Here is a 17533-nt window from a genome sequence, read left to right as displayed (position 1 = left end):
GAATGGTTTTACCACTCCTTTCCCACACTTCTGGGGACAGTAAGTGGGGGCTTGCAGAATCAGGCAGGATCCATGTGGCCACCTGCTACCTATCTAGGCTGTGAGAGGGGCTGTGGAAATTCTGCTGCTGCCACAGGAGGGAGGAAGAGGAGGGAAAGGCTGGAGAAACTGGCCAGGCTCCTTGGGCTGTCCTGAAGAGCTGGCCCAGAAACTTGGCAGCTTTGCAGAGAGGTTCCAGGGGAGGGTTCAGCCCCTCCGAGGCTGCACAGCTGGAAGCTGTTGCCTTGAGTTTAGAGCAAGGGGCCAGGCTGGGGAGACAGCTTGTACGCTTTTGAGACGGTATCAATTCTATCTGGGCTAGGAAACTTCAGGGCTGACCAACTGCCATATGTGCCAGGGCATTTTTAGCAGGCCTGCCTCCTATTTTCACCTCATACAACTCTGGAGTGTTGATAATGCCAATCTTTAAGTTATGTTTGACCAGGCCTGTGGTAGCTCATACTTGTAATTTTAGCACTTTGGGAGGCTGAAGCAGGCAGATTACTTGAGCCCAGGAGTTTGAGACCAGCCTGGGTAACATAGTAAAACTCTGCTTGCACAAAAAAATACAAAGCTTAACAAAACTTAGGCATGGTGGAACACACCTGTAGTCCCAGCTACTCGGAAGGCTGAGGCAGGAGGATTGTTTGAGCCCAGGAGGCCAAGGCTGCAGTGAGCCGTGATCATGTCACTTGCACCCAAGCCTGGGTGACAGAGTGAGATTGTCTCAAGAAACAAACAAACAACTATGTATGTCACTTTGCTTTTCTGTAAAAGTTTTGATATTTGCTTTGCCTTTGCTTTCATGGTGCTCCTTTGGATAAGAACTTTTCTTTCTACTAATAGTGATTGCTAACTGTAAACTACATATGATACTCTGGCTAGAATAGGCTACAGGACCTGAAAGAAGCAGCGGGGTGATGGAGAGTCTACAGCCAAGGGCCTTGGTCTGACCCCCACTCCCACCTCATCCCAACCACCCACCCTACCACAGTCATTCTCTGGTGGCCAGAAAGTTGAATTTGTAAACCTCACATCCAGAGTAGCTTGAAGCAGCAGATTTAAGGAGCCGTAGTGTGCTAGGTGCTATGGGGGATCACAGAGAGAGAGAGGTGGAGCTGGTTATGCCCTTGAGGAATTTCCATTCTAGATATGAAGACAAGACTTTCATACAAATACACATAAGTGCTAAGAGTAGGATGTAGATACATTTTTCTGATCACCAGTGTAATACAGGATTATTAAAAATAAATGCAAACATACAGCATAGAAAGTCCCCAAGTGAATGTTCCCCACACTGTAACTCTCCCCACAAGATAACCCTTGTTAACTATTAAATATTTGAGGAGTTGGGAATATTAAATCAAATACATTAAATATTTGAGCTAGACCCTAAAGTCAAATCTAGAGAGGCAGACTGATGGGAAGAAGGCAGACAGACAGAGAATCCAGTCTCCTGCTACAGGCGGAATACCTCTCTAGCTTCCCAAACAATTGGTGAGCCAGATTCTGCTTGGACACCTTGGTGACAATGGACCAAAATGCCAAATAGGAATTGGTCTGCAGGAAGCACCCACCTGTGCCTTACATGCTAGCCAGTGTGTTGGGCACCTTATAGGTGTTATTGAATTAATCCTCATCACTTTATAACACGTCTTTATTCTTATTTTACAAATAGGGATACTAAAGCTCAGACGTTTCTTGCCAATGTCAAATAGTTAGCAGTATGTGGTAGAGACTTCTGCCATTTACTTGCTATGTAATCTTGGCAAATTATTTAATCTCATGGCTCAATTTCCTCCTCTCTAAAGTTGGGTGATAATAGTACCTAGTTCATTAAGGGAGTTTTTAAGATTAATGAGTTAGTCCCATATTAGGTCAGTAGAATAGTACTGGGTACATAGTAGGCACTCGGTAAGCATTCGCTACTCTCTATCTGTCTATTTAGTGAAGCAGTCTTGCACTCTAGCACCCAGGCTGGAGTGCAGTGGTCTGATCTCTGCTCATCCTGAGTTCAGGCAATTCTCCCACCTTAGTCCCCTGAGTAGCTGGAACTTTGACACTAAAAAAGACACTAATTTGTTTCTAAATCATGAAGTTTTACTGATTATCTTTTATGTAAAACATTTTAGCCTATATGTTATATATATATGGTGAAACTCTGCCTATACAAAAAAATACAAAACTTAACTGGGCATGGTGGCACGAACCAATGATTGTGACCTCTATAGTACACCCTCTAGTAGAAATAGACAAGGACAACTCTGAGCCAGGTGTGGTGGTTCACACCTGTAATCCCAGGGCTTTGGGAGAAGCATAGAATTTTTAGAGAAGAATTTAAAATAATGGTATGCCTAGGCAACATATTGAGACCCTGTCTCTACAAAAAACAAATTAGCTAGGCATGGTGGCACACACCTGTACTCCCACTACTTGGAAGGCTGAGGCAGGTGAATCACTTGATCCCAGAAGTTTGAGGTTAGAGTGAGCTATGATCTCACCACTGCATTCCAGCCTGGGTGACAAAGTGAGACCCTGCCTCTAAAAAACAACAACAACAAAAAAAACTGCCTGGCTAATTTTTTTGGGTTTTTTTTTGGTGTGTGGTTTTTTTTTGTATTTTTTAGTAGAGGCAGTGTTTTGCCATGTTGCCCAGGCTGGTATACAAACTCCTGGGCTCAAACCGTCTGCCCACCTCAGCCTCCCAAGTGCTGGGATTACAGGTGTGAGCCACTGTGCCCTCCAGCTGCTATTATTATACTCTTTTCTCTCTTGTTCTGACATCCTTGTCATCTTGGTTTAATTCTGCATACCATCCGTTATACTTCCCTCCCCTGGACAGTTCCTCTCAGCTTCCTATCAGTTCTTTATCCTGTCTCCACACTCTCTCACTGCCTCTTCTACCTGGGTTCAGGTGATCTTCCCACCTCAGCCTCCCGAGTAGCTGGAACTGTAGGGGCGGGCCAGTATACCTGGCAGATTTTTTATTCATGAAATTTTTTGTAGAGATGGGATCTCCCTATGTTACCCAGGCTGGTCTCAAACTCTCGGGCTCTAGTGATCCAAAGGGCTGGGATTACAGGTGTAAGCCATTGTGGGAAGCCTCCTTTCCACTCTCTCTTACCTTACCGTCTTGTGTGCCCTCATTACCTGTCTCCTGTCTGTGCAGCCTCCTGACTCACCTCGTTGCTGCTAGTCTCATTCAGGTATATACAGAATAAACTTGGGGCACAGTTTCTGTCATACCACAGCTCTGTGTTAATAACAGACAACAAGTAAACTTCCAAATCTTTGATTCCTTGGTTTGAGGTTCAAGATTCTCCCAGCTCTCTGACCCTACCTCACCCTTCAAGCCTTTTCTCCCACTGCTTCTATGCCTCCTCTCTGCTTTCTCTTCTTCCCACACCTCTCTTTCCATCTGGGGAAATGCTAGCTGTGTGTTTCAAGGTCCAAATTAAAATGGCACTTCGTTATCTTAATCCTTTCCTACCCAAAACTGGTTAGAATTTTTCTTTACAGGTTTTGTGGAACTTTGTACACCAGTTTGAAATGCAACATTCAGGTCACATTTCTCATCTCCCATGGAATTAAAACCTACCTCAGTGCAGCAGCTCAGTTTAATTCATCTTTGTATACTTCCTACAGTTTCCTGTAGGAGTGCCTTGCACATAGTAGGTGCTCAGTAAATGTTTGTGGCATAAGATAAGGGGGTGATTGTTGACTACCTGGTGGGCTTCCCTCTCAGCCTTGGTGAAGGTCGCTATTCAGTTGGGGGAAATGCTGTGGTTTTATTTAAGAGTCAGACATCTTTTGTTTTCAGCCGTGTAGGAGAGGCAGAGCCTACAAGTCCCAGTGCCTGCGTCTGTTAAGGGCTGCAGCCAGTGCCTGGTGTACTCGGTCTCGTGCCTTGGCTCCTCAGCCCCTCCCCACAAATGCTCAGCGGAACAGGGGATTAGGTTCTGGCAGCACAGCTGGGATTTTGGCGGCCATTCCACCGCTGACAATAGCACGCAGCACAGGACAGCGCAGGCCTGTACTCCAGGGCCAGAATCTGCCTGGGCTTCTTGTTTGGGTGGCAGAGGGGGAGGAGCGGGCACAGCACGGCATCCTGGCCTTGCCACGCAGAAGGTATGGGCTGGAGAGATTCCCTCGGGTAATGGACTTAGGGGGTGGCCGTGTCCCAGAGCAGGGCAGGCGGTGCTCATGGAAGGAGGCAAGGTGCTTTGTGTGTGAGCGGCATGGGTGTGCTTAAAGACACAGCCTGCCCTGGGGCCGGCAGGAAGCTGCTTCTGATCAAAGGGCCTGCATGTTGCTTGTTCTTCAAAGCCTCTGTTCCCGGGTCTTCCTCCCTGCCCTGCTGTCCGACAGGCAGGGGCTGATCTAATCATTAGGACAGCCCTTGGCCTACCCTTCCATTGCTGTCCAGAGACATGGACAGATTATTACTGCTGCCTTAAACTCTGGGTGGAAAACAGTGAAGGGGGAGTGTCCGGTTGATCCCAGGTTTGTCAGGCAGGCCACTGTGAGATGTGTTTTGTGCGTTTATGCCACAGTTTGCCTTGGCTCTTGCTGCTGTTGCAGTTCAGTAATTTTGTCTGCCTGCTTGTGCCTTCACCCCCAACCCACCGCCCCCATTCGTTCTGTTTTTCTCGTTCGTAGACCAAGCCTCCAGCCTTCCCCTTTGCAGCCCCTCCTCTCCAGTGTGCCCCCTCCCTCCAGGCCCCACCCCCACTGAGAGTCCCCTGCTTGCTGTCGCTCCCAGATCAGGGAAGCTTGCTGTGCCTTTAAAGAAAGCAGACTCCTGGCTGTGACGCACTTCTGGCTGTCAGCCAGGAAGATTGCTCCTGCCAGGCAGACTGAGAAGAAAACCAACAACTTTTCTTTTGTGTGTGGGGTTACTTTCCACTGGCCCCCCCTTCCTCCTCTCCTTTCAAGATTTAAATGCTAATGGCGGATTAAAACCTGTAGATTCGTTTGGCTTTAGGAATCTGGTAAGGACCCCCCCCACCATGCCCCGCACCGCACGGAGACTTTTTCTCCCTCACTCTTTCTCTGGGTTTTTGTTCAAACATGGACGAGGGGGTGGGGTGGGGTGGATTCTCCCCCCTCACCTCCCTTTCCTGCGCCAACCTTAAAGGGGAGGGAGAAAAGAGGGAGAGCAAGTAAACATACTCAGAAACAGGCGCTGTGGAGCAGAGCTTGCCAACATCCGGGAGTTGGCGCCTTTCAGAGCAAAGGGTTGCTTTCTTTCCCCCTTGCATAGATGTCAGCGTGTTTTTGTTAAGAGAAGGAAAGCGTGTGCGCGTGCACATTGAGCTGTAGAGACAGCTCAGGAGAGAGCGTCTCCATTTCTGCATGAGGCCCTGGGTGTGTGCGCGGTGGTGGGCAGTGAAAACAGGTTCATTTTGTCAGCTGGTAGGGACCAGGGTGTGTGAATATAGTGGTGGGGCCTGGGTGAGAGTGTGTGTGTGTTTACGTAAGTGTGTATGTACGCGCCCCAGTACAATACATGGCTGCAGGCCTGGTTGCAGGTCTGGTTCCTGATTGCAACGCTTTTGCCATCATCTTGATCTGGACCTTCCAGAGCATGAGGAGAAGGGGCAGATATCAGTAAGCCACTTTTGAAGAAACCAGAGAATCTTGGTTTCCCCTGCAGTCCCTCCGTTGTTCCTCTCCATGGCCTTGGGGTTCTGGGCCAAACTCTGGGCTACAAAGATGGAGTGGTCTGTGTGAAGAGGAGGAAGCCTGAGCTCAAGTTAGTCCCTTTAGAAGGACCAAACTGGTTTGCCCCTGACCTCAGGAAACTTCGGATTTGGACCAGACGGTCTACCTAGGACTCCCCAGGAATTGAAAAAGATTGTTTTTCTCTGTATGGCTTCTTTTGGAGCCACTGGTCCTTTGGCCTTTTACCTTCTCAGCGGCAGGAGATGTACTAGCAAAGTATTTCCTATGCTGTTTTTATAGCTTATTGGCCTAGGGCAAGGTGGCTTGGCCCCTCTTGGGTAACCTGCCAGGTGAGGTCTGTGTGTTTGCTTACATGTGCCTCCTTGACCTATCCATTCCAGAGTTGGAGGAGGAGGAGCCCCAAGATCAGGGTTTTTACTCTTTGAATGTGGGTGTCTCTCAGATGAGGAGTATCTTTCTAAGAAAGGGGTATAGAACATGGAATTCTTATGGCTACAGGCAGGCAGGGTCTCAGGGTAAGCAGTGGTAAATTTTGCAAGTGAGCACTGGCGTACAGATGGGGCAGCCATTTCCTTTGTGAGCTGTGAGGCTCTAGGCCTTTGGAACTATCAGGTGGAGAAGGGGGTGGGCTTCTGGGAAGGACCCTTTGAGGTGGGAGCTTGTGTGGGCTTTGGTGTCTGAAATTCTGGGAGTGGGAGTTAGCACTAAGAGAAGGAGGGTTCAGCAGAAGCAAGGGCCCATGAGCTGAGAGATCAGTATAGTTTAGCAACTCTCTGGGACCAAAGGTCACTTTGGTGTTATCTTGAGGTAGGGCTGGTGTTCCCAGGATGGGCAATAAGTGGCTTAGAGGCAATCTCAAAGGAGCTGACACCCAGACCAGGGGCCGGGTGAGGAGAGCGGTGCTGCTGCAGCTCAGACCCTCTGGCCTTTGGCCTATCGCTTGTTTTGTACTTAAAACTGAAGCTTTTTGCAGAACAGACCCCAGAACTCAGCAACTTGACCCTCCGGTCCTGCTTCTTGCATCTGAGCAGGTGGTTTACATTAGCTTCAGCCCTGGTAGGAAACCCTAGCTAGGCTTTAACCCTTTAAGATCCAGAGAGGGTACAGGCGAAAAGGTTGTGTGTCTCTTCAGTGTCACTTTCCTTATCTTGATACTTCTTTTTTGGAAACATAGAGGGGTTACTGTAAATGTGGGAATTGGTCCTGATGTGGGGGAACTGCATTATGTCAGTTTGGGAAATGTAAAAAGGATGCAGGGCTTTAAGTTTATAAGGCAACTGCTTCATGTCCTTGGTTACTTCTTGAGACCAGGGAAAAGAAAGGGTGCCTTACCAGCTCGGTGAGGCTGTGTTTTGGATTCTGGGGATATTTCTCAGAGAAGCACATAGATGGGAACTCTGAAGGTGCCCTCCGAGGGCCTGGCCTGGATTCTTGGGTTTTCTTTGTTTATTGTGCGAGGGTTGTGGGGGTGCCTGCCTGATCCAGCTGGGGTGGATCTCAGCAGATCCCTCTGTGAAATGGTTCCAGGCTACAATCGCTAGGATCTGTTTTTCCGTCACCATCACCCAGTGTACTGGGTGGGGCTTGCCTCAGATTTCAGGGGGAGGGTGGGGAGTATGGTACTCTGGCCGGGAGCCCTTGCGTTCCTAGCCAAAGCCTGCTTAAAGCTATAGTCCCAATGTGGAAGACTTAGATGTGCTCCTGGAGAAGAGGGCATAGCTGTGCTTGTCCTGAAGCCTCTTACCCTGATGTTTTATCTCTAAGAAAGTACCTCTTTACTGGCTTAGAGCTGAAGAGCAGACAAGGTCCTTCAGGAGTTCCTAGTGGTGAATGTTGTGTTCCTTGTATTTCTGTGCTTGGGGAACATGGAAAAGAATATTTAGCCTTAACACTCATTTTCTTGAGCGGTGGAACTAGTTTTAGACAGGCTCTCCTGGGAGGACCCCGGGGTTGTGTGCTTTTCCTCTGACATGAAGAGGTTGGTTAAACCTCAGGACATTTTTAGTAGTGCAGCTGTGAATCTTTCACAGGGAGCAAGATCTGCCTACAGTTGCAAATAAAATTTTTGACTGAAGTGTTGGGCCTCAGTAAAAGGACTGCAAGTCTAAAGGCAGTAGTGAAGATGGGGGAGAGGATCTTCGCCTCATTCCTTGTGATTGACTAGCTCAGAGGCCTTTTTTTAAAGAAGCCCCAGTTGAGCATCTGGCTGTTGCCACCCCACCACAGAGTCAAGTGTGGTCCCTTAAGCTTTAGTCTGATCAGCCGCAGAAAAGCCTTATTGCATTGCAGTAATTGAGGCTATCTGCATCCATTCATGCCTGGCCTCAAGGGCTAGGCAGTCTTGCCCATGGATAGGGCATGCTTGATGATAATCATCCAAGACTGAGGAACGTGGGCCTCTTAGCTTCTCTGGCCTCCTGAGAACTCTTAACCATTTCATTTGCCCTTGCCAAAGCCCCCATGAACTGGCTCATTTCCAAGACTGATGTTGGTGTGACAGGTGGAATCATGTTGTATTTTGCAGGGTTAGGAAGCACTTAATTGTAATTAGCATTTAGTTATATTTAGCATTTAATTATTTTCTTCTATTAATGCTTCATATATGTTTAATTTGACTCTCCACCCTGCTGTAAGCCCCTCAAAGGCAGGGACCATATCATTGTCTCCCATTTTCCGTGTAGTTTCTACCATAGGATGATCGTATTTAGGGACTAAGAAAATACCTTTTGGTTGGCTGATAAACAGAGTATGCTTGGACAGGAAGGACCAAGAGATAATAGGGAATGAATTTCCAGATTTGTGTATCTTTCCCTTACTAGACAGTGAGCACCTTGTGTCTTTCTTTATCCCCAGCTTGCATACAGTAGATGCTTAGCAAACACTGGTTCCAAAGAGCCCACACTCTGGAGATGCTAATATATGGGGAGACTTACAGGCAATGTGGCTCTTATCACTCTTCTTCCTCCTTCTGGAGTAGGTACAGACTCCCACCTGTGGCGGGAGATGGGGGGCAGGGCTGATTGTGCCCCTGGAGATTTATGAAAATTGTAAGGGCTGCTAGGAGGTGTTGGTGAATATTTAGTCATCTGGCCTGTGGTCTCTTGGGTAGGTTGGCAGGCAGGTGGCAGAATCTCAATGGGAAAGGAAATTGAGGATGAGAACACCAGGACAAGTTCCTAATTTTCATTAAATGTCCCATGAGGTCGCCTCCAGAATTGGGCTTGACCTCATCCAGAGACCTAGGTTTGGATATACTCAGTTCCCCATCTGAACCATGTTTGTAAGACATATCTATAGAGTATATAAAAATCCAGAAACTAGAACAGTTTCCCCAAGGACTTAGGTATTGTTAGGTGGAATTTGGGTACCTGTAGAAAGAGCTGGAAATCAACATTTCTGCTTAAGAACAGTAACTATTGACGACCTACCATCTGCCAGGCACTGCACTATTTGCTTTTATCTTTAAGCATCACAATAATCCAGAGAGGTGTATGTGGATCCCATTTTGCAGATAAAGAAAAGACTAAGAGAGGTTATGTTGCTTATCTAAGGTCCTCTAACCCTGGTCACATGAAACCAGACCCAGGTCTGCCTGAAAACCATGTTTGTTCCATATTTAAGAGCATAAGGGCATTATGTCCCAAAGAGTAGGGTTGAAGGCCAGCTTTGAATGTTGTATTTTCTGTGGAACAGAATAATTGCATGGATTAGACACTGAGTTAAATGCACGATTCTTTGCTGTTGTCGCTGATATGATAAGCTCTATAGTAATTTTCATGAGTACTCTGAGCTGTCTAAAAATTCCCATGGTTTTTAGGTGATAGAAAAATTTTGTACCATTAAAAAAAAAAAATTCCCATGGTGTCTTGGTGGATTAAGTGAAGAATGATTTAAGTGTTCAGAGTTGGCAAAGGGAACCATTTCGCCTCTATTTCTTGAGCATGGATATCTGATATGATTACCTGCTTTTCTTCCTCTCTTGGGTTCCAGGCGCATTGGAGTGACTGTCTGGTATCACCAAGATGACAATCCACGCCACCCGGGGGGCTGCACTCCTATCTTGGGTAAGTAGCCTTCCTCTCTTTTGTTGGCTGTACTTCTCTAGGAAGCTTGAGAGGGTTAGGAGAGGAGTTTTCTAGGAGTCAGGGCTATGTAAAATCTTTTCATCCCTAGACTAAAGAGTTTTCCTGTAGACAGCATGGAAATGCATTTTAATCTGCCCCCGTGTATTTTTCTGAATAAATGGGTAAATGCTGACGACTTTAGTGACCAACATATGCAGGGACTTTGGCCTTCAGAGGCCTTTAATCTTAGGACATGGTTCTCATCACTCTCTTACCACCTTTCTGTCTATTGCTATTGTCTATCAGCAAGTGTTGCCTTGCTAATTACTTCATCAAAATTATTTTGCTAGATCATTGATATATTTTCTGCCAGAGACAATGGCAGATGAAAAAATTAATAGAGTGTGTTGGATATTTAAAGCTAGGGAGGCCAGATGTGGTGGCTTACACCTGTAATCCCAGCACTTTGGGAGGCTGAGGCAGGAGGATTGCTTGAGCCCAAGAGTTGAAGACCAGCTTGGGCAACATGGCAAAACCCTGTCTCTACAAAAAATTTAAAAATTAGCTGGGCATGCTGTCATGCACCTGTAGTCTCAGGTACTTGGGAGGTTTAGGTATGAGGATCTGTTGAGCCCAGAAGGTTGAGGCTGCAGTAAGCCATGATTATACCACTGCACTCCAGCCTGGGCAACACATTTTGAAACAACCCTGTTTCAAAAATGTACATAAAAATAAAAAATAAATAAAGCTAAAGAAACAGAGGAGACCATGAAGTGTGGTGATAAGTATGGGCCTCAGACTCAGATACTCAGCATAGAATCACAGTGCTGGCCCCTCTTACCCAGGGCATGTTAGCCTCTCAGCATCTTTTTTTTTTTTTTAATAGGGATATTTTTAAATTAAAATACCTCATGGAGTTCTGCTTTCTCTTGGCACCATGAAAAACACAAAATAAAATACCTCATGGGGTTATTACAAGGATAATGAGATACATTTAGTATGTACAAGTGCCCGCACACATGCTGTCATTTAGCATAGTATCTTAATAAATCATAGTTCTTGGTACTTAAAACATTTCCTGGGCATGCTAGTTGGCACAGGATATTTTAGTATTCACCCTGAGTACTGATTAATTAGGGCCAATTGAAGAGCCAACCATTTTTCTTTTTAAAAAATATAGGCATTAGAGTCTTATTCTGCTGCCCAGACTGAAGTACAGTGATATAATCATAGTTCATTGTAACTTCAAACTTCAGGGCTCAAGCAATCCTTCTTTTCTTTCTTTTTTTCCTACCCTCCCCGCTCTTTATTCCTTTTTTTGAGACAGAGTCTCGCTTTGTCACTCAGGCTGGAGTGCAGTGGCACGATCTTGGCTCACTGCAACCTCCACCTCCTGGGTTCAAGCAATTCTTTTGTCTCAGCCTTCTGAGTAGCTGTGATTACAGGTGTGCGCCACCACACCCGGCTAATTTTTGTATTTTTTTTTTAGTAGAGATGGGGTTTCACCATGTTGGTCAGGCTGGTCTCGAACTCCTGACCTCGTGATCCACCCGCCTAGGCCTCCCAAAGTGCTGGGATTACAGGCATGAGCCACTGCGCCCGGCCTCAATACTTCTGCCTCAGCCTCCCAAGTAGTTAGGGCCCCAGGGGCACACGCCTGGCTAATTTTTTAAAACTTTTTGTAGAGATGGGGTCTTGCTAAGTTGCTCAGGCCAGTCTCAAACTTCTGACCTCAAGCAAACTTCCCATCTTGGTCTCCCAAACTGCTGGGATGACAGGCGTAGCACTGCACCTGGCTGCCAACATTTCTTAGTCTTCAGTTTCTGAAATGGATGTAATTTTCATTTCTATAGCTTAAAATGGGTATTTTATATTTATATATTTTATATTTGTATTGCATTTTTTTTTTTCTGTATTAGAAACCTTGTCTCTTCCTTCACCTATTCTCCTCACCTTTCCACCCCAAAAGGCTGGTTGGGTTTTAGAGGAACCTGAGCAATGTCTCTAGTTCAATGCAGGTAACTGAATGTTGGGGGCTCCTTTAGCCACATTATTTTATGTTGACTGGTTTCTATTTATTTAGGTTCTAGGCGTATTTTTCCGGTGACTACTACTGTTACAGAGAATAAACACAAGACTAGTTTTATTTATTTGGAGACAGTCTTACTCTGTCACTTAGGCTCGAGTGTAGTGGTGCAGTGGAGTGCACGGCTCACTGCAGTCTCAGCCTCCTGGGCTCAAGTAATCCTCCCACCTCAGCCTCTCTAGTAGCTGGGACCACAGGCATGCACTGCCACACCCAGCTAATTTTTTGCATTTTTGGTAGAGACCAGGTTTTGCCATGTTGCCCAGGCTGGTCTTGAATTCCTGAGCTCAAGCGATCCACCCTCCTTGACCTCCCAAAGTGTTAGGATTATAGGCGTGAGCCACTGCACCCAGCCTAAGACTAGTTTTATTTACAGCAGCTACTTATATCCTTTTCTCAAAAATCACAATAAACATGTATGAGGCCAGGTGCAGTGGCTCACACCTGTAATCTCAGCACTTTGGGAGGCTGAGGTGGAGGATCACTTGAGCTCAGAAGTTTGCAACCACCCTGGGCAACATGGCAAAACCCTGTCTCTTCAAAAAAAATATAAAAATTAGCTGGGCATTTTGGTGTTCCCCTGTGGTTCCAGCTATTCAGGAGGTGGGAGGATCCCCTGAGGCCACGGAGGTTGAGGCTGCAGTGAGCTGTGATCGTGCCAGTACACTCCAGCCTGGGCAACAGAGTGACAGCCTGTTTCAAAAAAAAAAAAAAACCAACAAAGAATATGCGTGAAAATGTTAAAAAGTATAGTTATATATGCCAGGTTCAGTAGTACACACCTGTAGGCCCCGCTACTTGGGACGCTGAGACGGGTGAATTGCTTGAGCCCAGGAGTTTGAGGTTGCAGTGAGTTATGATTGCATCTGTAAATAGCCACTGCACTCCAACCTATAACATAGCAAGAGCCTGTCTCTTAAAAATAGATATAAATAAATATAGTTATAGAGAATTATTTAAATTTAAACAAAAGCTGTGGAGCTAAAGTGAATTTTATGAAACTGTAGTAGCATGAAATAATGCTTCTGTTATGTTAGTGAGAAGAGTGACATAGAACATACACATACACACACATGATAATTCCAACTATGGTTTAAAAAAATTGCCAAGGAAAAAACAACTAGAAAGAAATACACGAAAATGCCAGAAGTACCTGTATGAAAATAATAGAATTAACGGGAGTTCTGTTTTTTTGTTTTTTTGTTCTTTGAGACGGAGTTTCACTCTGGTTACCCAAGCTGGAGTGCAATGGTGCAATCTCGGCCCACTGCAACCTCTGCCTCCTGGGTTCAAGCAATTCTCCTGCCTCAGCCTCCCGAGTAGCTGGGACTACAGGCGTGCGCCACCATGCCCAGCTAATTTTTGTATTTTTAGTAGAGACGGGGTTTCACCTTGTTGACCAGGATGGTCTCAATATCTTGACCTCGTGATCCACCCGCCTCGGCCTCCCAAAGTGCTGGGATTGTAGGCGTGAGTCACCACGCCTGGCCGGGAGTTCTGTTTTTTGTCTTCTGAATTTTCAGTAATTTGGTTTATTAATATTTAAATTACAGCTTGAGACTGGTCTGTAAACATCAGTTAATAATGAATAAACTGAGCCGGGCGCGGTGGCTCAAGCCTGTAATCCCAGCACTTTGGGAGGCCGAGGCGGGTGGATCACGAGGTCAAGAGATCGAGACCATCCTGGTCAACATGGTGAAACCCCGTCTCTACTAAAGCTACAAAAAATTAGCTGGGCATGGTGGCGCATGCCTGTAGTCCCAGCTATTCAGGAGGCTGAGGCAGGAGAATTGCCTGAACCCAGGAGGCGGAGGTTGCGGTGAGCCGAGATCGCGCCATTGCACTCCAGCCTGGGTAACAAGAGCGAAACTCCGTCTCAAAAAAAAAAAAATAATAATAATGAATAAACTGTTATAGGATATTTTGAAATTTGACAACCTTAAGCAACCCTGCAATCCTTAAGGGCAACTCTTGGGTTATGCAGTGAGCTTGGTCCTCACTCTCATGTTTTATGCCCTGAATAGAGATGAAGGAACTTCTCTACTTCCTCAACTTTTAAATGATTTCTCATTTGAGAGCAAAATAATTCACAGGAAGAAAAATATTTTCATATCCACGAAAGGAACTGTTGCCGGATTATCACTTAATTGGTATATATGATGAATCCAGATTCCTTAGAAGACGTTATATCAGCTAATTGATATGATTTTTTAGTCTTGCTAGTAATGAAGCATCTATAGCCCTTGACTGCTTTACCTAGATTGCAGATATTGATAAGAAATGGTTTAGCCGTGCCAGTCTCTTCATTTTCTACAGGTAAAATGGAATCTTGGCCTGAAGTTTTCAGAATCTTCCTAGAAAACTTACAATGACCTGTCCTAACCAATTAGATTGAGCTTTTTTCAAAAGACAGTATACATATAAACATATTAGCAAACTCCTTAAGACTTCAGTAAGTCATATTTTCTTTTTTTTTTTTTTTTTTCTGAGATGGAGTTTCACTGTTGTCAACCTGGCTGGAGTGCAATAGCACGATCTTGGCTCACTACAACCTCCACCTCCCGGGTTCAAGCGATTCTGCTGCCTCGGCCTCCCCAGTAGCTGAGTTTACAGGCGTGTGCCACCATGCCCAGCTAATAGTCATATTTTATTTCATATTTAAAGAAAAACAAAACCTTTTAACCTGTTTTAATTTGGATTCACCTAAAAGATTCCTCTTTTTGAGATAGGGTCTTGCTCTGTGCCCCGGGCTGAAATGCAGTGGTGTCTTCATAACTCACTACAGCCTGGAACTCCTGTACTCAAGCAATCCCCTGCCTCCCACCTTAGCTTCCTGAGCAGCTAGGACCACAGGCATGCACCACCATGCCGGGCTGTTTTTATTTATTTTATTTTTTTGGAGACAGGGTCTTGCTATGTTGCCTAGGCTTATGTCAAACTCCTGGCCCAAGCGATCCTCCCTTCTTATCCTCCCAAAGCATTGGGATTATAGGCATGAGCCACCAGACCTGGCCTAAAAGTTGTTTTCATTGTATTTAATTTTTTTTGAGACAGAGTCTCAATCTGTTGCCCATGCTAGAGTGCAGTGGTGTGATCATAGCTCACTGTAGCCTTGACTTCCTGGGCTCAAGCGATCTTCCCACATCAGCCTTTGAAGTAGCTAGGACTTACAGGTGCATGCCATCATGTCCAGCTTACTTGCTTGATTGCTTATTTATTTATTTAGTAGAGACAAGGTATTGTTATGTTGCCTAGAGTGGTCCTAAACTCCCAGCCTCAAGCAGTCCTCCTACCTCAGCCTCCCAAAGCGCTGGGATTACAGGTGTGAGCCACTATGCCTGGCCTGCTTTACATTCTTTAATGTGTTCTTGCATCCATAATCCCATTTGAGCCCACGCTGGTCCTTTAAAATAGATAAGGTAGGGATTCCATCCATTTGACAAGGGAGAAAACTAATGCAGAGAGAAATAAAGTTCGTAACAAAGGTTCCTGGCAGGTTTGTGGAAGAGCTGGGCCCAAAATGTATATGTACTGGCTCCCAGCCCAAATAGAGAGAACACATTTATAAGCACTAGAATCTAGTTGTACGTAACCACTAAGCTGAAGTTATTTAAAATACCTTGTTTCTTAAAGCAGGCTCAGTCTCTCTCCCCTCTTAGTGTGAATATGTGAATAATTAACTTAGCAAACCCTTTCTTCCTATAGTAATAAAAAGGGAAACTTCAGGCCAGGCCACTTCTGAACTTTAGTGCCCATGGAATTCATGAGGTTTTCCTGTAGAAGTCGACCATGTATGCTTATTTAATAACCGGTGTACCTGATGCATGTGACCTCTGGTGACTTTTCTAGTGTTTCAGGCTGATTTAGATGGATGCCTGTCTGAAGCCAAAGAATGGGAACAGGCAATTAAATCAGAATTAAGAAGTTTTTCTTTGAGATTCCCAACTCCTCTTCTTTTCTTTCATTTCTTTTTTGTCTTTTTTTCTTTTTTGGAGACAGGGTCTTGCTCTGTCACCCAGGTTAGAGTGCAGTGATGCAATCTCAGCTCACTGCAGCCTCGGCCTCCCTAGGGCTAAGGTGATCCTCCCACCACAGCCTTCTAAGTAGCTGGGACTACAGGTATACGACACCACACTTAGCTAATTTTTTGTACTTTTTTGTAGGACAGGGTTTCACCATGTTGCCCAGGCTGGTCTTGAGCTCTTGAGCTCAAGTAATCTGCCCGCCTTGGCCTCCCAAAGTGTTAGGATTACAGGTGTGAACCACCATGCCTGGCTCCCTTCACCGCTTTTTAAAAAATCATCTTGTTCCCCTGTTGTCCTTCCGTTCTCCCCTTAGCCAAAGTTTTATGTGTGGAAAGAATAAGAATGCATTAACAACAAGATTTTATATCTTTGTGGGAGTGTACAGCATATGTGTAAGATTTAAGTTTTGAATAGATATTTCAAAACTCAAGAGCTACAAAAGGGCAATAATATAAAAATCCAAGAGATACAGAAACTGATAATGTAAACATTCAAGAAATACAAAGGGCTATAATACATTGAAGAGCTCCAGAGGGTTATAATGTAAAAGCCTTTCTTTTCCCACCTCAGACTCCCTGCTGTCAAGTTCCTCTCTTTAGAAGCACGGTAGTAGCAGTTTATTGGTGTATCCTTCCAAAACCATTTTATGCTTAAAAGCATACTCCCAGTGCTGGAACATCTTAGGAGAGTTTGAGCTTTCATTTAGTTGAAGTTAAAAGAAGGACTCTCTGATGGTTGCATTTCAGGTGGCTGTAACTGGATGAGTGAGTGCAACAGCACTCCTTCCTGAAATTAAACATCTGAGAATCATCAGTTCTTTTATTCCTGTAGCCTGCAACTGTAAGCACTTATATTGAGTCCCTGGGAAAAAGAACAAAACACATTGCTTCTGGCATTTTTAACTGTCTCACCAGGCCATTCCCTTTGGCTCACAGGTGAACAGTCTGCACGTGGCTGACCCTGTGGAGGCTATATTGCAGCTCCAGGACTGCAGCATCTTCATCAAGATCATTGACAGAATGTGAGTATGCACCATACCCCTCTCCAGCCTCAAAGGCAAAGCTGATTGCTGGGATGGGGGCTCCACTTGTTCTCTTTTCTTGGTGATGGCTATGACCAGAAATCAGGGGCAAGATTGGGACATCATAAGCCAGGGTGGGACCTAGAGGCAAGAATACTTTGACCTCATCTTCCAGTCGCCGTGCCACTGCATAGGAGAGTTTTCACGCTTGTCCTATCCTGAGGCTTCTGCACTCTTGCACAGGAGAGCCTCCAAGGCTCCATGCCCTCACATTCTTACGAGTGGCCACTAGGGCTCCTTATTCTCTTGTCTCACCAGAAGTCTTCTACAACCCTTTTTTCTTGGCTCATCCTTACCTTATCCCACAAGCCGTCTTTACAACCTCTGAGGGAAGAAAACGGAGGCTCTCAAACCTGAAGGAAAGAAGAAACAAGTACAAATGTCATCTCTAACATATAGCACAGTACAGATACGCCTCTTTCTAAGCCGTTAGAAATACACTTCTGGGGTTTTTACTGCCTCAATTAACTTGCTTTCTGAGATCCATGAGCATTTAATAATCTTGTTGTTATCATGTAGCAAGGATTGTAGTTTGGCCTTTTAGTCTGTATCT

At 45.4% G+C, this 17533-nt stretch overlaps 1 protein-coding gene across 9 annotated transcripts in view; it reads left to right on the top strand.

Moving 5' to 3' along the window:
* Positions 1-17533, top strand: part of NUMA1 (nuclear mitotic apparatus protein 1) — a 77056-nt gene that overhangs the window by 33389 nt on the left and 26134 nt on the right. For 2 of the 9 annotated variants that reach the window (XM_037740084.1, XM_037740081.1), the window contains exons 2-3: positions 9715-9788; positions 16835-16920. In XM_037740084.1, the coding sequence (XP_037596012.1) occupies positions 9747-9788; positions 16835-16920 (128 nt within the window). In that variant the 5' untranslated portion in view covers positions 9715-9746. Of the gene's footprint in view, positions 1-3847; positions 4168-4415; positions 4543-4803; positions 5031-5182; positions 5407-6070; positions 6240-9233; positions 9257-9714; positions 9789-16834; positions 16921-17533 lie in introns of those variants that run through there. The other 7 variants (XM_017532882.2, XM_037740083.1, XM_017532884.2 and 4 more) reach the window with 7 other exon arrangements.

Source organism: Cebus imitator, unplaced genomic scaffold, assembly GCF_001604975.1.
Source record: "Cebus imitator isolate Cc_AM_T3 unplaced genomic scaffold, Cebus_imitator-1.0 Scaffold79, whole genome shotgun sequence".
NCBI classification, from domain to species: domain Eukaryota; kingdom Metazoa; phylum Chordata; class Mammalia; order Primates; family Cebidae; genus Cebus; species Cebus imitator.
The sequence above is the reverse complement of the archived record's forward strand: the minus strand, read 5'-3'. Positions and strand labels throughout refer to the sequence as shown.